The 20,930-nt window shown below is 50.8% G+C and overlaps 11 protein-coding genes and 1 non-coding gene across 12 annotated transcripts; 7 read left to right on the top strand and 5 right to left on the bottom strand.

Annotated features, from left to right (window-relative positions):
• Positions 1-300: 300 nt before the first annotated feature.
• On the top strand, positions 301-2,364 carry K460DRAFT_351185 (uncharacterized protein; the record flags this gene model as incomplete). Its single annotated transcript, XM_040931560.1, has 1 exon — positions 301-2,364. One exon carries the CDS (start codon positions 301-303, stop codon positions 2,362-2,364), a length of 2,064 nt encoding a protein of 687 aa, XP_040793795.1.
• Positions 2,365-2,933: 569 nt separating this feature from the next.
• On the bottom strand, positions 2,934-3,953 carry K460DRAFT_351184 (uncharacterized protein; the record flags this gene model as incomplete). The annotated part of the gene is made up of 3 exons (XM_040931559.1): positions 2,934-3,386; positions 3,528-3,771; positions 3,832-3,953. The coding sequence occupies 3 exons, from the start codon at positions 3,951-3,953 to the stop codon at positions 2,934-2,936; spliced, it is 819 nt and encodes a 272-aa protein (XP_040793794.1).
• Positions 3,954-4,670: 717 nt separating this feature from the next.
• K460DRAFT_329030 (copper amine oxidase-like protein) lies at positions 4,671-7,379 on the bottom strand. Its single transcript, XM_040930727.1, has 4 exons — positions 6,741-7,379; positions 5,749-6,692; positions 5,226-5,700; positions 4,671-5,171 (listed from the first exon to the last, which is right to left on the bottom strand). Exons 1-4 carry the CDS (start codon positions 7,184-7,186, stop codon positions 5,012-5,014), a joined length of 2,025 nt encoding a protein of 674 aa, XP_040793793.1. The 5' UTR covers positions 7,187-7,379; the 3' UTR covers positions 4,671-5,011.
• A 1,087-nt stretch (positions 7,380-8,466) lies between these two features.
• K460DRAFT_412825 (uncharacterized protein) lies at positions 8,467-9,062 on the top strand. The gene is made up of 2 exons (XM_040937562.1): positions 8,467-8,494; positions 8,551-9,062. Exon 2 carries the CDS (start codon positions 8,560-8,562, stop codon positions 8,893-8,895), a length of 336 nt encoding a protein of 111 aa, XP_040793792.1. The 5' UTR covers positions 8,467-8,494; positions 8,551-8,559; the 3' UTR covers positions 8,896-9,062.
• K460DRAFT_266184 (kinase-like protein) lies at positions 8,985-9,626 on the bottom strand (the record flags this gene model as incomplete). Its single annotated transcript, XM_040927505.1, has 1 exon — positions 8,985-9,626. A coding segment is annotated over one exon (642 nt), but the record flags the coding sequence as incomplete, so codon positions are not given.
• Positions 9,627-10,709: 1,083 nt separating this feature from the next.
• K460DRAFT_30100 (uncharacterized protein) lies at positions 10,710-11,128 on the top strand. Its single transcript, XM_040929854.1, has one exon. It carries the CDS (start codon positions 10,757-10,759, stop codon positions 10,988-10,990), a length of 234 nt encoding a protein of 77 aa, XP_040793790.1. The 5' UTR covers positions 10,710-10,756; the 3' UTR covers positions 10,991-11,128.
• K460DRAFT_t10 lies at positions 10,791-10,878 on the top strand. Its single transcript has one exon. It is a non-coding gene; the product is annotated as a tRNA-Gly (tRNA).
• A 44-nt stretch (positions 11,129-11,172) lies between the features above and the next one.
• Positions 11,173-13,135, top strand: K460DRAFT_30065 (DUF1766-domain-containing protein). The gene has a single exon (XM_040929840.1). The coding sequence runs from the start codon at positions 11,409-11,411 to the stop codon at positions 12,975-12,977; it is 1,569 nt and encodes a 522-aa protein (XP_040793789.1). The 5' UTR covers positions 11,173-11,408; the 3' UTR covers positions 12,978-13,135.
• A 158-nt stretch (positions 13,136-13,293) lies between these two features.
• Positions 13,294-15,051, bottom strand: K460DRAFT_272455 (ORC2-domain-containing protein; the record flags this gene model as incomplete). The annotated part of the gene is made up of 1 exon (XM_040927801.1): positions 13,294-15,051. One exon carries the CDS (start codon positions 15,049-15,051, stop codon positions 13,294-13,296), a length of 1,758 nt encoding a protein of 585 aa, XP_040793788.1.
• A 772-nt stretch (positions 15,052-15,823) lies between these two features.
• K460DRAFT_361991 (DUF1649-domain-containing protein) lies at positions 15,824-17,080 on the top strand. The gene is made up of 3 exons (XM_040932557.1): positions 15,824-16,151; positions 16,260-16,565; positions 16,625-17,080. The coding sequence occupies exons 1-3, from the start codon at positions 16,076-16,078 to the stop codon at positions 16,819-16,821; spliced, it is 579 nt and encodes a 192-aa protein (XP_040793787.1). The 5' UTR covers positions 15,824-16,075; the 3' UTR covers positions 16,822-17,080.
• A 251-nt stretch (positions 17,081-17,331) lies between these two features.
• Positions 17,332-17,940, bottom strand: K460DRAFT_401248 (uncharacterized protein; the record flags this gene model as incomplete). Its single annotated transcript, XM_040936405.1, has 1 exon — positions 17,332-17,940. One exon carries the CDS (start codon positions 17,938-17,940, stop codon positions 17,332-17,334), a length of 609 nt encoding a protein of 202 aa, XP_040793786.1.
• Positions 17,941-19,105: 1,165 nt separating this feature from the next.
• Positions 19,106-20,891, top strand: K460DRAFT_271376 (histone acetyltransferase ELP3; the record flags this gene model as incomplete). The annotated part of the gene is made up of 2 exons (XM_040927720.1): positions 19,106-19,409; positions 19,465-20,891. 2 exons carry the CDS (start codon positions 19,106-19,108, stop codon positions 20,889-20,891), a joined length of 1,731 nt encoding a protein of 576 aa, XP_040793785.1.
• Between the last annotated feature and the right edge of the window lie 39 nt (positions 20,892-20,930).

Genomic DNA, 20,930 nt, shown 5'->3' with positions numbered 1-20,930 from the left:
CACATAGACACTACCAATCATCACCAACGCTAGCATGCTTCCTTTGCATGCTTCATGCTTTTGCTTCAGCCCCGCAATAATCAAGTTGCCATGTGGACTTCAGGCTAGCTGATATCTAGGTCTGTGCTGACACATATCTATAATCGCAGTCCAGGAGCACGCGATACGAATCTCTTCCGGGTTGAACCCTTTCTTCCCCCCCCCCTAGGCCTATACTGCCAGTCAAAAGACACTATCTTTGAATGTCTATTGTCTTCGGATTGTCACCTTCCACTTAAACCATTCAAACCGTCGACCAATATGAACAACGACATTAGGCCCATGTCCCAGACCCCGACTGTTGTCAACAATGAGGTTGACATTCACCGGAACAGCTGGAGGGACTCACCGAAATCATCCAAAGGCCATCTGGTCGTTGAGGTCGATGCAGTCACCAAAGTAAAAGGAACGCTTCGCAACGCGGATTACGAGAACGCATACGAAGTTGGGCCCGATGATGGCATCGATTGGAAGCCTGGCTTCAAGCATCGGTTTCCGTGGGTTGGCTTTGCTGGTCTGTTGACGGTTATACTGGCCACGGCTATGGCAGTCGCGATTCTAGTCCAATCAGATCGTAAACGAGTCAAAGACTGGCCTATCGAGAGATTTCCTACCCAGCCCAATGTACTTCTCAACATTGCAAACCAAGTCCAGAATCTCGGGTTGATCACCCTAATTGCTCAAGGTCTCGCTATCGCTTGGTGGAGGAAGGCTCTTCGTGGGAGTTCGTTGAAGACACTACACCAGAACCACGCGTACTCTCACAGCTTTTACGCCATCATCACCTCGGGAAAGCACTTCAACCTCATCGCGCTCGCCGCACTCATGACCAAATTCGCTATCATCGACAGTACGCTTTTCCAGAAGGCAACAAAGACAATCATTACCCAGCAGGTTGCTTATGCCAATGCCTCCATGACCGGTTGGATCGAGACAGATTGGATATCAAACAGCGGCGGTGTACCCGGAGATGAAGGCAATATCAAGACCATTGACGCGGCATGGGCAAGTGTTATTGATGCATACAACGGGAAGATCGCAAATGGCAAGGTGCATGACTCCCTTGAAGGCAACGCATCCTTCTTCGGGTGCCCGTTCCGACAGGAATGCAGCGGCGCTCTCAAGGGCTTGGGGTTTGCCTTCAATTGCTCAACATCAGTTGAAATCGTAGACTACGGGCTCCAACGCCAGAGTCAGCAAGGCGGCATTTTAGCATCTTATCCTTTGTGGGACATTAGCTTCAACTCTTCCTGGGCCAGCGACACTAAGCCATATGCTAGCATCTTGCTAGATATGCTATATGTTGACAGCCATGCTAGCACAGCGAGCGGGTCGTGTCCTGGCACTATAACTCGGCGGTCGTGTGAGATCCGCCCTGCAGTTGTCCAGTATCCAGTCACTGTCATGATGCCCAGCGAAGAGGAACTACGCGGCAAAAATATCGTCACCCATATCAAGTTCTTTGATGACAAAACGTACTGGCCCATTAGCTCCCCACTCAACGAGCACGAACAGATCGATTCCTTGAAAGTTCTGGAGTACGTCGACCTCGATGAGCATTTCGGCGAGACATCGACAATTGGCGCCCTAACCTACGTCATGAACAATCTCTACAGCTCTTCCGCCAATCTAACATACGAGAACGATTGGGATATTGAAGCCCGCGGTGCATCAGCGCAAACTACCTTCTTCGCGGACACGGACACGGAAGACTTTAGCCGCTGCTGGTACGACATTGATAAGGCCGGCAAAGACGACCCAGCCGTCGAACTACTTCGCAAAATCAACACGCTCAGCTTCGTGGCCGGCCTATACCTCAAGGGCGCCCCTGCCATCGACGTCAAGAAACGCGCCGAAGCAGGCATGTCAAGTCAAGCAATACTAACCTCAGTCACCGGCATCGTCGAAGAGTACGTTACCTCGTTCGCATACGTTGCCGGCGCCCTCGCCGCAACCTTTATCACTCTACTCCTCGTGCTGCCCGTCTATTGGGGCTTCTGGCAACTCGGGCGCAAAGTGACGCTCGGCCCACTCGAAATCTCCCACGCGTTCGGAGCGCCCATCCTTGCGCCGGAGAGGACAAAAGCACACCATGGTGAGTTTGACGTGGTGCTGGAGGAAGTTGGCCATCGGCGTGTGCAGTACGGACAGCGTGTCGATGCGCCGCCGGGACATATGGGTATTGCTGAGCCGGATATGGTGACTAAGCCGCGTTCGAGCGATAAGTGGAGGGTTGGTAGGTCGAATACTACTCAGCAGATTGGCATTAGCGCGGCGGTTGGGGGCATTATTGCTGCTACTGTTGGAGGTCATGCGAGGGCTTGAGTGTGGATTGATCTTGTTTTCCGCGCGTATGAATCTCCAGCAAACTTGAACATCTTTTGATTCTTTTTGGCTTGGGATTCAATGATTCTTATACATATTCATGACTAGCGGATTCATTATATGCAAACTTAGGAGAAGTGAAGTAGATGTTCCACGGTAATTTAATTGTGTAATCTCAAGGATGTAATATGAACACATTGTCATATCGTGAAGCCGATGTAGCTGCTACTAATCTGCAGGTTTACCTTAAGCGTGGAAATATTGTTAAATGTACCAAGCATACACTGTTCCAACGGAGGTGATCATATGGGGCCCATTTCTATGGATAAACTAATATTTCTTCTAGTTTAAGTACATTCGTGCATAAATTTTAATGAAAAGCTGCTGCAGCAACTAGTAGCGAGTGACGGTGAAGAATATAAAGGAGTGAATAAGAAAAAACGGACAGTGCAAAAGGGATAAAGGAGCGAACAAAAACAACGCATATGGGCCCTACTTTCAAATAGAGCCCTCTCTCTACCATTCTAAACATCCTTTTTACACCATAGTGCACACGGGAGCACGTCATTTTAGATTTTGCCATGTCCATCGCAGAGGTCGACAGCATGAGGATTAGTCGCCTGGCCATAATTCCAGTCTGAGCCAATGAAGTTGATATGTCTCAAATCCGAATGCGCCCAGAACTGGAAGTCATTTGACCTGAAATCGTCTGTTCCTAGTCCCGGGCATGTGCTCTTGAAATTGCCAGACATATCCCAGTGCACCGCGTGGTGGTGTTTGCCGAAGTAGAACTTCGGGTGGTCGCGGTTCCTGTTGCCGTCTTGGAACTGGTCGCCTGAGCGGTCAAAGGTGTTGGGGATGTCACCGTAATTGCCACCTCCCCATGTTTTGTCCACCTGCAGGACAACGCTGTTTCGCACCCAGCTGCCTCCAGGGCCATCCGGGGTCCATTTCATCACTGCCCATTCCCAGTCGGACTTATGTCCAACATCCTTTTTGAAGTAGACACCGTAGTAAATGCGCTAACCACAGAGGGATTACAATTAGCAAACTATCCTTAAAGGGGAGGAGTAGTACAAAGTTCATCATAGCTAGCCGCGGTTTATGAGTTGTGTTGAAGAAACCCCAGCTAGGTGGCGTGCTCTATGTACTTTCAGACTCACCCAATCTCTGTCGCCGCACTTCCGGGTCGTGAAGTAAGTGGGGATATCGTAGAAGGGCTCGCCGGGCGCGTCATGGTACCAGACGTTGTTACTACCACGCCAGGTCGAGTCTCCTGGGCAGCCATGGCCTAGATATGCCCCGACGGCGCAGTCCCCGGATCCCGGGTCAACGCCGTTGGTTTGGTGTCCTTGGCCATCTTCTGCAGCGCTTGGAAGGCAAGATCCACTGGCCATGTGCCACATGCTGCGCCTAAGTATTAGAATAATGATTCAAAAATTGACGGAGTGAGGTAGGGGGACTTACGGAGAACCGGCTTGGGCGGCGTCGATGCCTTGATTATCTGTGAAATAATGCTCCGGGATGCCGTTATTAGCATAAACGGTAGTGACTCCCAGAAGGCCAAGAATCACAGCGAGTTTGGACATGGTGATGGATGAGGAAAACATGTGGAGAGAAAGTGAGGGTGTCGTTAAGCTGCGTGTTGCTTTGACTGTTCGGATTCGGGCCTGTATTTGTACCCTCTCATCGCACCAAGTGACTCGAACTAACACATGGTGGATAAGCAGGCTATGGGGGAACTATTCCTGGCATTTTGTCGATTTGGGATTTTATCCAAATAAGAGCTAAGCCGCTAAACAGTTCTTGGTGTAGATTTGAGAAACTAGTTGCATCAGAAATGATGCACTACTAGAATCTACCGGACACTTCCTCGATCGGGAAAAATGTAGACGCAGTCGTACGGGCCAAGTGCGGGACGCCATACCAGGATTCTGAGCTGAAAAGCTTATGTCAAAGCTTATCGTGCTGACGTTGGCGGAGTAAAACTAATCCGTTTCAACAAGGTACTACCTAAATTAGGTAATCACTTCTCTTACTTGTTTGAGTTATGAGGTTCAAAAAACTTCGTTCTTTGCTGCGGGAGCACTCGGCTTCCCTGCGTGACTAGATTGATCATGCTAGAAATGGAGCTGAACTTGGAAATGGATCGGTTCCACCCAATAAATCTGGCTTTATTGCAGATTCTCAAATGGAAATAGTTGGTGAGATTGCTGACGTGCGAGGATCGTGCTCAGAGTCTAGTCCTAAGCTAAGACTGTTTGAAGACCGCTGATTAATATGGAGTTCAAGCCTCACGGATATCTAAGTATCTTATCGCTTACTGAACATATTTCCTAAACAGATAAGTGTGTGTATTCTCAAGCTATCTAGACCCACTCCAGGACACGCATGGTATACTCATGGCCTAGACTTGCAGGCGCATATCAGCAAAGCCGAGTACATAGGGAATAGCTGAAAGAATTCCATTTGACTTATATGAGCTTATGATATCTTATAGCGTTTCAGAGCTTGGCTCTATTTTGGATTTTGTGAATAGAAATTGACCAAAATATGGATTGAAACTAGGTTTTCCGTCGAAAGCATTCGTGAAAAACTTTGTACGTCATACATCCACACTAGAATCGGAGTCTGTTCACTAGCACCGTCAAGCCTTCTCCGTCCCAGAGCAGCAATCTTTGCCAACCAGCACTGAAGCGTTGTTCTTTGTGCTCGGTACATCGATTGCCGGATTGCGGTCAAAGAAGTCGCTCGGCTTGTAGTGTAGCTGGTAAATTTCCACCGGCATGACCGGCCAGTCTTCAACTCTGTTCATGATTAGCCTTGATTTGCTCATCCAAGCACGAGAGAAACCAGCTTACCGCGGGTTGTGCGTCAGCCCGAATACATTCCAGACCACCAAGTCTTCGTCAGCGACATCGTCCTTCCTTGCAGCCATGTCATGCACACCGCCCTGCTCAAGTTGGCTCTGCAACGTGAACCGTCCGGCAGCATACAATTCATCGTCCTGGTACTTGGTTACCCAGACATGATGGTTTGTAAACAGTGCTCGTTGCGCCTGAATACTTCCTGGGCTTGCAAGCAACTTCTGCGTCGGCAGCGGAGTAAACTTGTAGCCAACTGGATTGCCACTTGTTTGGTTCTTCTTCGAGGAATTGATGATCTTGAAGACGCGGTGGTCGAATGGGTTCGCGTCTACACCACTTGATTTTTCGACGACGGTTTTGCGGATCTCATATAGGTTGCCGTTGGGGTTAGTTACTTTATTCCATTGTGCAGTGTGGGATTCCTCGTAAACTACTGTATTTTTGTGTCCGTCGATGGCGGGGTCGATGCCTGTTGATAGTGTCAAAAGAGTAGCATTGAGAAGGTAATGAGACTTACGAGCAGCGAAGATGTGTTGATGGTTCTGTGCAAGGACACCACCCGAGACGACGTTTCCATAATCCGACGTCTTACCAGGGTCAATGTTGACCACTGAGACGATACCTGTGGCTCGGACTTCAAGCGTGATGCCACCAGCTGTGTCGAGCTTGTACGCGAATACATACTCGTAGTTTGCGAGCGTGATGATAAACTGAACGACAAGCTCGCGCATGCGAGTGGCAACTGCGCGGCCCGTTCTCCAGTTTGTGTGCTTCCAGCCAATACCATTATCCTGCTCATGCAGACAAACAACATTGGGATGCACCTTGGGCTCGCCGTCTGAACTCACAATGACTGCATCGAAGTATTTGATTACACCAAGACAGTCACAGCCAAGCGAAAGGTTGTTAGCGCAATTTCCTGCACCTCCGTCACCGAAGTCGAAGGCTTGCTTGCGATGGAAGGGTGGCCGTGCGTCAGCATATGGAACCGACATCTCGCTGATGCTCATACGGTAGAGAATGCTCCGCCCATCGTAGTGAACGTCGTGTAAGACAGCGCCTTCGCGTGGATTGAATGAAACTCGGAAACTCCACTTCTGCCACTCGACTAACGATTCGTCCGTAACGCTGAACGAAGGACCTTCTGGCTGGGTTATATTGATGGGCTTGACGTCCTGCCTTGTGCCACCAGGCACCAATTCGGGAACGTACTCAGCCGACTGACAATGATCAAGAATCCGCTCAGAGTGAGTCTGGCCGGTCAGACTGTCACCCTTCCCGCCTGTTGCCAAGCGATCGATACGAACAATCTCCCTCGTATGTGCATCCATGACGGGGATAAGCGGAAGTGGATATGCGTAAAAGTTAGAGTCGGCATTCTCATTTCTTGTGTCCTGCGCAAAGCATAGTCCTTGGAAGTATCTTCGGCTCTCAGCACCAATGTCGAGCCCGCCATAAGGCCTGTCTCCTGTTAACATCTCGCCAACGGATGATGAACATACTACTTACCATGGCTCAACGACAAGCTCAAATCCCTCTGGCAGCTTGAACTCGGCGATTGCTTTCTGGAACATCTCACTTTTCTTACACGCAGCAAGCAGATGCTGGAACTCCCAGAGCGTCAAGCTCGCCTGCTTCTCTTTACCCACGACCTCATGCCGGACTCTCTTCTTCTGTTCAACGTCAATGACTGACTCGTGGTACTCAGGAATCCTGTCGGATCCAACAACGTCGTACTGGCACTTGGCTAGTCGAGGTGGTCGTTTTGAAGTTTGTGACTGTCCAGTCTCTGCTGCGTGCTCGACATCGAGATATTGCTTCATTAGCTCTTTCTCTGGCTCCTGTAGGAAGATCTCGCGGAAGTCTACAACGACATCTGGGTGTAAGGAGAGGATGACATCGCGGGTGATGGTGGTTTCCTCGATACTGAGGATCTTGAAGGGGTGAGGAGCCATGGTTGACTATGAGTGCATGTATCAGGTATCAAGAGACCGGGGGGATTGAGCCCTTCTTGTCTAGGTTCTTTATCTCAAGATTAGTCCGGGGCGTAATCTTGCAAGAAGATTGTCGATGTTATGTGTGAACAAGCAAAGCGCTAGGGCCTGATGTGCGGCTTGGGACCGAGACGAGGGCCCCGGTGTAGGTTCCGTTTCCGCATTATGATAGAATAGAAATGGAGGCTTACAATTGCAGGGCTCTAGTGAAGTGGGTCACTTGACTGCAATGTGCCGAGAATGGACCGGTGGCTTCTGTATACAGTTAAACTCCTCTGCAGCGATTATTCCATCGACACCAAAGACAGGGGAGGTGTGGAGATGGTTCCGAACAGTGGAGCAAACCATGTTATCTAGTATTTGAGCTTGCCTACGTGTAGGTGCAACTGTGAAGAGACACAGGGGGCCGCTTGGACCTGCCGAATGTAGTAAGCGGCCTGTCACAGTGTTCGTCACAAGCGTCGCCAACAAGTACACAAACACCCGTGGACGAATGGCATCTACTCGATATCTTTTGTTATCTCGCAGGTGTGCCTAGGCGCGGAATGGCCCCGCAGCGGAAGTTTCCCGCGGCTAAACCTGTGATGACATTACGACTACTGGTTAAACCATGAACCTTTACAAGAAAGCCCCTGAAGAGTATGGCGTTATTTGCAGCTTCTTCTGCCAGAACCCTTTGAACTCCACAACTGCGAGTGAGTACGCGAAGATGATATCCTTACTTACGAGCGCATTTCCTGCTTCCTCGAGTTCCCCACGTACTATATCAGAGGCAGTGGGCATACCAACAATCCCCACGAAGAGACTCCATGCCTGACTTTGAGTCCCTTCGCAATCTTGAGCCCTCCCTGTTACGATGTACACCCGTTACTTGGTGAAACCCCCATCAAACAATATTTTTTACCCCGGGATCCTTCAGTCGCTCCGTCTCGAATGCAACCTATCCTAGCTAGAAGAATCAATAATCCTCTTATAGGCGCGTTCAGGATAACCTAGGCGGCTCCATGAATTATAAAAGGCATAGGTGCAAAACCTGCCTGATCTAGGGTGCCAATCGCGAGCTCAATTTGAGCTTCAGTATGATACATCTGCCGTAGCGACTTGTTATCTAATAAAAGCAGCGTGGTGTGGATCCACAACCTTGAGGTTGATGCCTACATCGGAGGCTTGGTTCGCCTGTGCCGCTAACGTCTTACCCTACTTACGTATCCGTGCATGTCAATCTCAACCCGCTTTGATATCACTTTGTTGCTAAGCCTTCTCATCTAGGTAAATGTTCTATGTTTGCGTCTGTTCTAGTATAGAGCTAATGCACGCACGTACAGAAATTCACTATGACAAAGGGCGCGGGACATGGTGGTTCTGGGGGGGAAGACAAGACAACGACCGCAGGAGAGACAAAAGCACATGGCTATCCGGTGCGGGATGATTGCGAGACTGCCGAGGACATGATAAAAACCATGAAGGTCCTGTTTCCGCAAGTCGATAATCCACAGCCAAACGGCACGCAACAGCGCCGGCGAAAAGTAGAGGAGAACCTACAAACCCCAGGGCGGCCATTTCTTCCATTTGTAGAATTAGATGCGGGTTTCAGGGCTGCAAGTGAGAAGAGCTTTCTTTTTGGGGCCTTTGTTCAATCTTGGGATAAGATAATGGCAGGCAAAGTCTAGCGGCAGGAGGTAACCGTCTCAGATGAACTACATTGAACTACATTGTTAAGATATTATCTGAAAAAGGAGATCGTCGTTATAATCTATCCTCGCTGAAAACGAGAGAGCGCCAAGTGGAATAAGAGCTCCTCTTCATATGACTGAGAGAATATATCTTTTGTGTAATCCATCCAATCTCGGTGTGCCCCGCTCGAATAACAAAACTTAACATAATCCCAGTACTCCGGATACCAACCAGCTAGTTCCCAGTCTATTAGACCCGTGATTTTCCCGTCTTTAACCATGATGTTATCTTGATGCAAGTCTCCATGTGTAAATACGATGCGGTGGTCTTTTCGCTGGTGTTTCACAAGAGCATCCCGCATTGGCTGTAGCGTCATATCGCGAATGTCCAGAATGAATTTGTTAAGATCCTCTTCATTGCTGAATGGACCTCCGGTTTTGACGCCATAAAGCCGAGCATCTAGTACACGGCCTCCATCACATGAGCCAATAAGCGTAGCGGACCATTCGGCCTTGCGCATCGTATCCAGGATTGCACGTAGCTGTCGGCAGATGTCGCGCTTCTCTTCTACAGAGAGGGTGGGCCAGACCGACTCCAGAGTTTGGCCTTCGATGAAATCTATCCTTATTGTAGATTCATCGTTTCCATCACAACTGCTTTGTTTGATCTCATGCAAACGGGGAGTGGGTAGGCCAAGTCGCGTGGCAAGACGTAGTGCGGCAGCCTCGGATTTTTTGTCGATTCGTCTCGCCAGATTTGACGACAGTATTGTCCGAGTAGCGCTTAATAGTAGATTCACCAAAATCGTAAAGTATGGTAATCCCTGATTTACGTGAGCGGGAACCTGGATCGTGTAGATGATTTGTGGATGTACCTTGGGATGCATGCTTCTCGATTTCCTCCTGAGTAAGGTGACTCAAGTCTCGCTTCTTCACGACATTTCGCGACATTGTAGTCAGGAAAACCCCGAAGACTGAATTGGTACTTAACTTGCTTGTAATGCTGGACTGTTCCTAGCATGTGCCCATCAAAGGCAAGATCAAAGGGAAGAAAGAGCATAGGGCCGGTAAGTTTGCCAGAACGGAAGAAGTAAATGCCGATTGCAGCCAAGTCTACCATAACTTGTTCTATTCGTAAGCTAGCAACGCGTTTTGCGTAATCAACTACGCCCCAATGCCAGCAGCCTACCGCATGTCTTCACATACGAGCGAAAATAACAGGGGTAACCCCAACACCTCCTGCTCAGACGTATATTATCAAGAGGCCAATTATCTAGATTGAAAACTCTCGCTACGCTATAGCTTGTCGAATTTCCGCCTTAGAATACTCTGTCTTTTTGGCTGACTTAGCTATCTATCCCCTTGTACCTAACCCAGCATTTTCGCTCGTCTGCGCCAACATGCGGTACTTCACAACCCTCGTGAACGAAGTACTATACTTGCAATTGCATCCTATCAGAAGGGACTACTACACGCGCGCCAGCAAAAGCCCGTAATATACTAAGATCAACCTTACAGACCCATCCAAAACACAAGGTAAATTGAACGGCGAAAAGTGCGTAGCGTGTGTATTCATTCTTAGATTTTCTCAAATAGGTTGGTGATTAGTTTGGTTTCAGCTGCTAACATTCGGCGCTATTGGCGGACGGACTTACGATTTAGGCTGTCTCCGACCGGAGGATAGCAAACTGGAAACTAAATCTATAACGTAAAAGACGATAGTTGCACTCAAAAGCCTATCTTTGCTGTAACGTAATGAAAGAGATTGAAGTTTTATTGTAGACAAGTGCAACTCGTTGAATTCCATTAGGGTGCGGCGCTGAGAATATATCTCATCAAAATTACCGTTTTTCATCAAATGATCGAGTTCAATAATACGGGCTTGTGGTTCAGCATCGGTGGTTTAGTGGTAAAATTAGCCGTTGCCACTCCTCGCAGAGCAACTTCGGCTAGCCCCGGGTTCGATTCCCGGCCGATGCATTCGTTCTTTTTGCTTTTTTTGCGATCTTTTTGTCGCGTGTTTTGGCCTTTTTTTGCTTTCCTTCGGCTGCATAGTGATAGATGGTTGATGCGTAGGACGGCTTCTTACTAGTCAGTTAATATGGAGTAATGAATGCGGCTGTGGTCGATGCAACTCTTTTTCGCATCTCGCCTTTACTTGTTGTCTCAACATCCGAGGCGCAGCTGCACCGCCACGCCTGTGCCACGCGCCTGCCTCGCGATTGTCCCGCCATCTCTTTTTGGATACACGCCCACGTCGCGTGGCCGCCTAGTCATAATGTCCACAGCCCTTCGTGTGCCGGGCTTCACACCGCATGTTCCTGTTTGCCACGACTCCGCAGTGCACTGTGCTACTAGAGCGCAGCCTTCGCTCCAGCTTGTTGCATGTAATGAGGCTGTGAATGCAATTCATCCACGCGGGCAACGGGGCCAGTCCTCGACTGATTCTTCTCAAAGATTTCTGTAATTGTATCATCTGCTAAACTGTAGCACCACGGGCTCAACCCATCATGGCTTTTACCGGACGCACGCCAGAGTCTCTCATTCCCCGCTCGGACTCGAGGAATCCAGCGACCACGTGCAAGGGCATTACCAAGTCTGGTCGGCCGTGTAGACGCGCCATTGATGCTAAAGCATCGCAAGATGACGGCGTGATTGCGGTCGTGTCAGTTTGTAGCGACAGCGACGACGACGATATCGGTGCCGCCGCGTACTTTTGCTGGCAGCACAAAGACCAGGCAGAACAATTGGCCGCGCAGGCTTCAAGTGGTCCGGCAACGCAGCTGTATCCGCTGAAAGAGAGGAACAGTATCGACACCTTGGTCGAGCGACTGGGCGTGCTTGAGGTGGAAGAGCCCGAAGAGGCACCTCGGCGCAAGAGAAGGGACAGCAAGCAGGGGACAACATCGGGGGCCCGACCACCACGGAGAATCAATCGGCCACCTACCTGGGACCATGTCGAAGGACCATTGATGTCGGTTCCCAGCGACGTGATGGCAGAGAAGAGGCGAAGGGACCACCGCCCCCCAAAGCCATCACCGCCGACGAAGAAGCCCAGCTTTTGGCAGTCTTTGTGCTGTGGCTCTGCGGACGATGATGTCGAGGTCATCCGGCACAAGAAACGGACGAGCGAAGCCCCAGTGACAGCACAGTATGCGCCAGAGACACCAATGCAGCAGATGTCGCCAACTCCGCCACGAGTGCAGCAGCACTCGAGACGCCCAAGTGCGCAGTCTTCACGGCCGCCTTCTGCTTCTCAGCTGTCGAGTAGCGTGCCTGTACGCAAGCCTCTCGGAGAGAAGGCATCGCGGCCGCTCAACAAAACCTCAAGGCAAGACTCAGACACGACGAGCCTGTTGAGGTATATCCCGCAAACGCTGTCGCCGCAACTGACCTCTACGCTACTGGCCGAGCTTTCGAAACCCATATCTCCCCACGACGACGAGGGCTATATCTACATCTTCTGGCTCACACCAGACTCTCTTGGTCCCGCGCCGTCATCGACCGCGTCCACGCTTCTCACCCCGCCATCGCGACCAGACCAAGGGCGACGGACGTCCGATGTTCTACGCCAGTACTCTGTCAAGCAACCACAGCGACCGCGCCCAAACACCACTCGGCAGCGCTCTGGAGACTCGAACACGGCCTCTGGAAAAGACACGATACTGTTGAAGATTGGCCGAGCCAACAACGTGCACCGCCGCATGAACGAGTGGACGCGTCAATGCGGATACAGCGTATCACTCGTGCGGTACTACCCCTACGTCCCCTCGACACCCTCCCCAACACCTTCTCCACAAGCTTCGCCCGCGCACTCTCGACAGCCGTCGTATCAGAATGCTCGTCCTTCCGATCCGCTCCGTCGTGGCTCGGAAGGCGTACGGAAAGTGCCGCACGCGCATCGTGTGGAGCGCTTGATCCATCTTGAACTCGGGGAGCAGCGGGTGATGAAGAAGTGCGACGCTTGCGGGAAAGAGCATAGGGAATGGTTTGAGGTAGAGGCCACGAAGGACGGGGTGAAGAGGGTGGATGAGGTGGTTAAGCGGTGGGTTGAGTGGGCAGAACGGGCTAATGAGTGATGATCTACGATATAAAATGATGATCTAGAACATAGATTTAGGCGTTAAGGGATTTATGATATTGGACTGCATGCATATCTGTGTTGAGAAGATAGGTGTTTATGTTGGACTGCTTTAGTTGTAGACAGGCTTAAAGTGCCAAATCTGTCTAGTGTTTTATTTTATAAGTAGCATAGCACAAACTACACTAGCTTCACTTTCCACCTCTTGCCTCTTACCATCGCTAGGAACGAGTCTGCAACACACTTGGTTGCAAAGAACAAAGCGAGGGAGAAACTGCATAGTTGTATTACAAGTGTATGTCCAGTATGTCCAATCAAAATGCATCTCCGGCCAGATCCTCTGCCAGCCCTTCCAACTCTTCCTGCCTGAAAGGCACCCACAGCCTTTCAGTACCCATCGCATCCTTCCGACTCTCAATCATCTGATGATCGTGAAATTCTTTGAGCAGCGTTCTGAAACCGACTTCACTCGAGCAGACGAACGCCTCGACAGCTTTGTGATACAGAACGCGGTACTCAACGCCCTGGCTAGATTCCGAGACAACGTGCTTCGTTTGCGGGACTTTCTTGGACCGCGGTGTCGCTGGGATATCCTCGTCTTCGCCAAGTCCACCGCCATCCACAAAGGAGAGAGTTAGCTGCTCCATGACGAGGATGCGGAAGAGTTCTCGTGCATTTTCTGGCAAGGAGCGCAAAACGAAGCCTACTCCATCTCTGCCGCCCATGCGTCGGCCGCTGCGGCCAAGTAGGTCGTTCACAGTCTCCACAGCGTCTATTTCAGCGTCGTAGGGTGCGAATGTGGTCGTGTCATGGAACAAGAACTTGTACTGTGTCTTTAGGCCGACATCCCATAACAGGGGAAAGTTGGGTGTATCCGCAGTACAGATAAGATTGATGCACGGATGCGATGCCAATCGCGCAAGCATTGTGGGATTCGGAGATTTGCGAAGGTACGGTGAGTCGATAGAGTTTATGACGACGGGAACTGGATGCGAGGACGGGTTGTTCGATAGGTATTCGAGAAGAAAGTCGAGTAGTGCGGTTGGCTGGTTGGGCATCTTGACATTGGTTGGTACAGCAGCCGACGCTATAGTCGTGAGTATGTCCTTTATGGTGGTACCAGCACTATAGCCGTTGATGACCACTATTCTGGGTGTCTTCTTCGTCGCTGTGTATGGGACCTGCTCTAGCAAATGATGGTAGAGACGCGCCGTGAGGTCTTCGGTTATAGTGCGCTTCGAGCCGTAGCCGTAGAGGCAGATGTTGAAGCCTTCGTCGAGCTCGAATATCCACTGATCATATGCACGACTATGTAGCTCCAATAAAAACTGCATTTCAGGCTCATGGCGATCTCGATATGATTGCATGGCCTGGAAGTACTCGTCGTGATTGAGCAGGCTTTGTGCAGATAGCGTATTGTTTGACGTTTTCGTTCCGCCTGGGCGATTCTGCCAGAAGTACTCCTCGTGCGGTGGGAGCTCGGTCGGAGGAGTAGGGGAACGTGGCTTTTTGACTTTTCCGGAGCCTTTCGGTCGACCTCGTCCGCGCTTTGTGGGTGTTTCTGGCACTGGTATAGGCTCTTGCGCAGCGGCTTGTTGTGCCTGCTCTACCACCTCATCTTCCTCTTCCTCTTCCTCTTCGGCCAGGATCTGCTCCGCTAGTATGTCGCCCTCTTCTAATGCTTCATCTTCGCTCTCTGCACCATTCAACGCGCGCTCTAGTATTCGTCTGTTGCTCTTCCTTCGCGCGCTTCGATCCGCATTGCGAACGATGGTTGGGGTGCCGTCGGGCGTCTCATCTTTGGTCGGTTTGGTGGGCGTCTCAAAGACTAGTTTTCGAGCGGATTTTGGTGTGCCGTTGATATGGATACCGTTGGCCAAGCCAGTCTTCTTCAAAATGGACCTTGGTGTCCCGTTCTCCGCCAGCTGTTGGGCCCTGCCCTTTCTTGATGGCGTTTGCGCCTCGAAGGGCTCGTACTCGTCGGGAGGTTCCTCGGTAATTCGAGCGCGAAGCTTTCGTGGGGTTCCTTCGTCTGTATCATCGTCATCGCGTCTGCGCTTCGTGCTGACCATGTCTTGGGGGGCGTGGTGGACAATTGCGCGACTACGGGGTTGACGCGACTGTTCGGGACGGGTTAAGCTTAGCGCGGTCGTAGGCCAGCTTCTATGGATTAATGAGCCCTAGGTACTTAGGTACCACGCTGAAGCTACCATCCAGACTGAACCACTCTACAAGCGAAAATTAATAACCGACTCCACCATGAAACCTAGGCCGCTGAAAGAACTTGGTCTTCACTTTACAGATTTGTTCACGCTATCAACTACCAGTGTTGCTCGCCCTGCCGCTACTCTCCAAAAGTTGCGCCAGTCCTCGATCTCACTCCTCACTACGGATCAGTCTCGGTTTCAAGCCAAACGGGTGGTCCAGGTTGCATGAAATGTTCAAATAGCATGGCCGCCTGGCACAATCAGCGAGACCAAGACTACACTAGTGCTGCATGCCGCTGAGAAGGCTGTTCGCGGGCCGTAGGTAGGCGGACACTTGGTGCCTCGATACGTCCAAGTCGTCTTGTGAACAGCTGTCAGCCTCGAGGCCAGATGACACTCTGAACAGCGTCAGGTGAAGTATGTCTCGGAGGACGACGCATGTCATGAACGAAGGGGCTGAGACATGTTGGATTGAATAGCGCTAGGGCCCCGTGGAGCCTGTATGGAGACATCTCTGATAGGCCTAGGCTAGACGGTGGTTTGCTGCCGCTCGAGTTTCTTTGATGATCTCACCTGCATGCCTGGCCGCCCTGGACAATTTCCTCTGCTGCGTCGGGCCTTCGTCCGCCACAACAGCCCCGCAACCAACAACTTCAACACCCATTTCTCAGCTTCCCGCATTTCCCCAGCATTCCTCGACCACAACCACACGACACCACAACGCTCCACTTAGGCACGCGCAATTACTATCGCGACCGACGCTTCCACCTTGTCACCCGACTGACCTCGCCCTGTTGCGATCCTACGGACCAAAGACGCCGCGTGGCGCATCGCGGGGCTTCCTCGACGACACTGACACGGTTGCGCTTCCCAGCCAGCAGATGCCAGTATGGAGCCCAGACGGCGGCCAGAGTACAACATCGACATCTTCGCGGATGCCGCCTGTGTCAAGGATGTCGTAAAGGGTGGGTTTACTCCGTCATCGTGCTGTCCCCCACTAACATGCTACCCCCTTACTATCCACATCCCCTCGACCCGAACTTGGCTCAGCCCATAACTAATCCCTGCTCTAGCCATACTCCACACTATATTCTTCCATCGATACTTCACCTCCATATCTCCTCTTACCCGCGACCTGCTCGACCTTACACTCCCGGCCATCGATGATGTCGATCTCGAGACGCTCATTGAGCAGAGGACCTTTGCGCTGGTTCGAGCGATAGACAGCACACACCAGCCTAGGGGAAGAGCACAAATCGCCGTGCAGTTCTTCGAAAAGAAGAGGAGAAAGACGTACTTCTTTAGCAAAGCAGACGAGGATGTCTGTTGGGAGCAGTGGACGCTGGACGTCACGCTCGCCCAACCACGGACTGAAACTGGTATGTCTGCAATACCATGTATGAGTCGAACCAAGAACATGTACTAACTGCACGATTAGACGTCCTCAAAGTCCGCCGTGCCATGACCAAATCCCTCGAGAAAGCTGCCCATAAGATCATTTCCATAGTGAACCGCGACAAAGACCATATACCACCCATCACTACGACCGATGCAAACCCTTTTCCTTACCAGATCGTCGTCAATCCGAAACCTGTGAGCGAGAACGACTGGCGACCTCGGATCGGCCTCTTCTGAGATCCTACAATACCGTGAGCGCGGGTTTGACGCGAATGTATATACCACTCAGACTACTTAATACGAGGCCGTTCAACACCACCTGGAAATAACGGAGGTTGCATAAAGCAACCAAAAGAGACGGAAAAGTTCTGGTTTCGACTCCACGGTCGATAACTTAGACCGACCGTGGCGTTTTGGGATCTCCTAGTGTCCATCCCCACCCCCAAGAAAAGCCCCTTGTACAGTGTCCGCTATGTCGGGCAAAACATATACCTGGACGATGTTACGAACACATGAAAAACGACAAGACGTATAGATTGTTCGCTTGTCCGTCTTTCTGATTGATTGCTGCTTTAGCTACACAAGATACCCAATTCCCCAATGAAATTCTATTCTATTCAATTGATTCATTAAATCAGACCCAGGGTCATTATGCAAGATAGTACGTACACAAACTACCACCGTCCCAGTGTTTGATAGATATTATGCGCGAAAAGGTAAAAGTACAAACGGCGGTGCTCCTGAAGATCACGCATTGTAAGCGGTAGTAGTAACCGTAGCTCTCGGCGCAGCACACGCAGAAACAGACGTACTCGTAGCCGCCGCCGGGACCGAGCTACTCGCACTCGCCTTTGCACAAAACTGCTCGCGACTCTCCTCTGCATCCGGATTCGGCGGGCTCAGTGGACACTTTGCATAACACGCCAACGTATCCGAATAAGCCGTGCACATACACGCATTGTCCTCTTCCCCCTCACACTGTGCCAACAGCCCCAGAAACCCGTTCAGGCATTCCGCTTGGCAGGGATCCGCGGCCGCAGCACAGTACGCATCGAGTTGGTCCTGCACATCCACTTTGTCGAGAGAGCTGGGGCAGATGTCAAAGCAAGAGAGTTTTTGCGTGTAGACGGAGCACAAGCAGGGGTAGTCGACAGGGCCGGCGTTGTTGTTGGTGCAGGCGTCGACTTGGGGTTGGTAGCTTGCGACGCAGGTTTCGAGTTGAGTTTGTTGGGCGGGACAGGTGCTATTTGAGGGGGTGGGTTCTGCGCGGTGATATAAGGAGGGTTGAGCGGCGGTGAGGGGGATTATGCCCGCTATGGCTGCTAGGAGCAGTGTGAGGGTGGAGGAGGCGAGCATTGTTGTGTTGTCGTGAAGTTAGAATGTAATCGAAGAGTTGGAATGGTATGCTGGCTTGCGCCTTTGAAGAGAGGTATCGAATGGAAGATATGACTTAAGACGAGTGAGTAGTTGATGGAAATAGATGCTCTAATGGCGATCTTGTTAATCCGCTTTATAGCATCTACACTGGTGTTGTACGTGGCTATCCGGTCAAAACTTTCGATATCCGAGCGTAGCACAACGGCCAGCACTCGAAGTTTGGCAAGCTCAGCTCTGAGCACGATGTGTTCGTGTCTGCGATACTCCTCGCCCTGTAAGCCCCCAAGATTTTGTATAACACAGTGCATGGCTGGTGCCAACAATAGTCGGAGCCAGCCACCGCTTGATTGGTACCAACGGTAACGTTGGAATACAAATATACCTCTGAATGCAACTGGCTTAGTCACTTCGCCACAGTTATATGTAAGACAGGCCATTCTTATAGCCCTACTGAGGGCATAGAATAGGCATAAGGCTTGAAAGAAGCAATGGATGCCACCATAAGCTTACCTTGTTTTACGCCTAGCTAAGTCCTTGGAAATGTCGTAGTAGACCAAGCTGACTTTAGTAAATGAATCAGGCATCAGAGTAAGCCGCCGGTTGAGCCCTCTCCATGGTACCCAAGTCCGAAGATTATGTACTCTGACCGATTGCTGTATTTGGTCAAGTTCGTGCTTGGCTGTGGTACACATCTGGGCAGTACGCGACCCTAAAACAGAACTTCAGCTTCGTTTGAGTCCTATTGATTCCGAACTTTCTGCCTGTGTAGCACTGTAGCGAGATGATTCAAGAACCCACTAGTTGCAGTGATGGTGTTGGTCGACAAGGAGGCTTTCGTGGTGGGGAAACCGCTTAGTTTTGGATGTAGACTTTCTCATTGAGTGGTTTAGCAATCATATTCATCTCAGAATTCAAACATAGAAGCAATCATGCCATTTAATTTGCATAAAAATTTGACGGAAAGAGTGCAGATGGACGAGAAAGTCGTTGGATGGTGGATGTATCACAAGAAGCGAGTAGCGCTAGTCGAAAAAGGCTTAACGCAGTCTGAAAATCTACTCCACCAGTTCACCCGTGACTATTGAGAGCCTCAACTCTACGATCCGGCGTCTACAAACGGAACGACACAAACCAAAATTCCACCATGGCTACCGTTACAATAACAGAGACACCGCACAAGAGGAGGTTACCGAAGAGTGTCAAATTGCCACCGGAGAATGAGCGGTACATGCGCGCATGCGCAGACATCGCCTCCGCGCTTATCCAGGACTATGAAGGACAAGCAGATGGCTCGAAGCCGAAGAAAGACTTGAATTTGAATAGTCTGAGAGGACAGATCGCGAAGAAGCATTACTTGAAAAGTCAGCCGCCACTTACAGCGATTATTGCGGCGGTGCCCGAACATTATAAGAAATATATCTTACCGAAGCTGATTGCAAAGCCGATTCGTATGTTACCCGCCCCGGTGCCCATATACGCTTGGTTGTTATTGACATATATTAGGTACATCATCAGGTATTGCGGTAGTAGCAGTAATGTGCAAACCGCATCGCTGCCCTCACATTGCGTACACAGGCAACATCTGTGTCTACTGTCCCGGTGGCCCGGACTCAGACTTCGAGTACTCAACTCAGTCATACACAGGTTATGAACCAACATCTATGCGTGCCATCCGAGCACGGTATGACCCATATGAACAAGCCCGAGGGCGCGTTGACCAGATCAAATCACTTGGCCATAGTGTCGACAAAGTTGAGTATATCATTATGGGCGGCACATTCATGTCGCTGTCAGAGAGTTATAGGGATGAATTCATCAGCCAGCTGCACAATGCACTTTCCGGGTACCAGACCAAGGATGTGGATGAGGCTGTTGCGGCGGGTGAGATGAGCAATATCAAGTGTGTGGGTATTACTATCGAGACGCGACCAGACTACTGCTTGGACCAACACCTGTCGTCGATGCTGCGGTACGGATGCACACGCCTGGAGATTGGAGTTCAGTCGCTCTACGAAGATGTAGCGCGCGACACAAACCGAGGTCACACTGTTGCCGCTGTCGCGAAGACATTCTGCCTCTCCAAAGATGCTGGCTTCAAGGTCGTATCACACATGATGCCCGATCTGCCCAACGTAGGCATGGAGCGCGACCTCGACCAATTTGTAGAATACTTCTCAAACCCCGATTTCCGAACCGATGGACTCAAAATCTACCCCACACTCGTCATCCGCGGCACAGGACTCTACGAACTCTGGCGAACAGGCCGCTACAAGAACTACACGCCCAACGCACTCATCGATATCGTGGCCCGTATCCTCGCGTTAGTGCCGCCGTGGACACGCATCTACCGCGTGCAGCGCGATATCCCCATGCCGCTTGTGACGTCTGGTGTTGAAAATGGCAATCTAAGGGAACTAGCTCTAGCAAGAATGAAAGACTTCGGCACCACTTGTCGTGACGTCCGAACACGAGAAGTCGGCATCAACGAAGTAAAGCACAAGATCAGACCCGACCAAGTCGAGCTTGTGCGGCGAGACTACACAGCAAACGGAGGTTGGGAGACGTTCCTCGCGTACGAAGATCCGAAGCAAGACATTCTCATCGCACTGCTACGGCTACGCCAATGCTCGAAGGAGCACACATTTAGGCCCGAGTTGATCGACCAGCCGTCGTCGCTGGTTCGTGAGTTGCATGTGTACGGTTCAGCAGTGCCGGTGCACGCAAGGGATCCAAAGAAGTTCCAGCATCAGGGCTACGGCACGCTACTCATGGAGGAGGCGGAGCGAATTGCGAGAGAAGAGCATGGAAGTTGCAAGATCAGTGTCATTTCTGGCGTTGGTGTCCGGAGTTACTATGGGAAACTGGGATACTCGCTCGATGGACCATACATGAGCAAGACGCTGCAGCCTGACTGGGAGAGGGAGTGGTAGTAAGAAGGGTAACGGAACTATAAGTAAACAAATATGCAT

Source organism: Cucurbitaria berberidis, assembly GCF_010015615.1.
Source record: "Cucurbitaria berberidis CBS 394.84 unplaced genomic scaffold K460scaffold_1, whole genome shotgun sequence".
NCBI lineage: Eukaryota > Fungi > Ascomycota > Dothideomycetes > Pleosporales > Cucurbitariaceae > Cucurbitaria > Cucurbitaria berberidis.
The sequence above is the reverse complement of the archived record's forward strand: the minus strand, read 5'-3'. Positions and strand labels throughout refer to the sequence as shown.

Excerpts from the sequence above, each read along its gene's own strand:
- K460DRAFT_329030 (XM_040930727.1), bottom strand. The coding sequence starts at position 7,186 with ATGGCTCCTCACCCCTTCAAGATCCTCAGTATCGAGGAAACCACCATC. Across the intron at positions 6,693-6,740 it reads GAGCTTGTCGTTGAGCCATG|GCCTTATGGCGGGCTCGACA; the intron begins GTAAGTAGTATG and ends AACAGGAGACAG. Across the intron at positions 5,701-5,748 it reads TCAACACATCTTCGCTGCTC|GCATCGACCCCGCCATCGAC; the intron begins GTAAGTCTCATT and ends CACTATCAACAG.
- K460DRAFT_412825 (XM_040937562.1), top strand. The coding sequence starts at position 8,560 with ATGACAAAGGGCGCGGGACATGGTGGTTCTGGGGGGGAAGACAAGACA.
- K460DRAFT_30100 (XM_040929854.1), top strand. The coding sequence starts at position 10,757 with ATGATCGAGTTCAATAATACGGGCTTGTGGTTCAGCATCGGTGGTTTA.
- K460DRAFT_30065 (XM_040929840.1), top strand. The coding sequence starts at position 11,409 with ATGGCTTTTACCGGACGCACGCCAGAGTCTCTCATTCCCCGCTCGGAC.
- K460DRAFT_361991 (XM_040932557.1), top strand. The coding sequence starts at position 16,076 with ATGGAGCCCAGACGGCGGCCAGAGTACAACATCGACATCTTCGCGGAT. Across the intron at positions 16,152-16,259 it reads TGTCAAGGATGTCGTAAAGG|CCATACTCCACACTATATTC; the intron begins GTGGGTTTACTC and ends TCCCTGCTCTAG. Across the intron at positions 16,566-16,624 it reads CCAACCACGGACTGAAACTG|ACGTCCTCAAAGTCCGCCGT; the intron begins GTATGTCTGCAA and ends CTGCACGATTAG.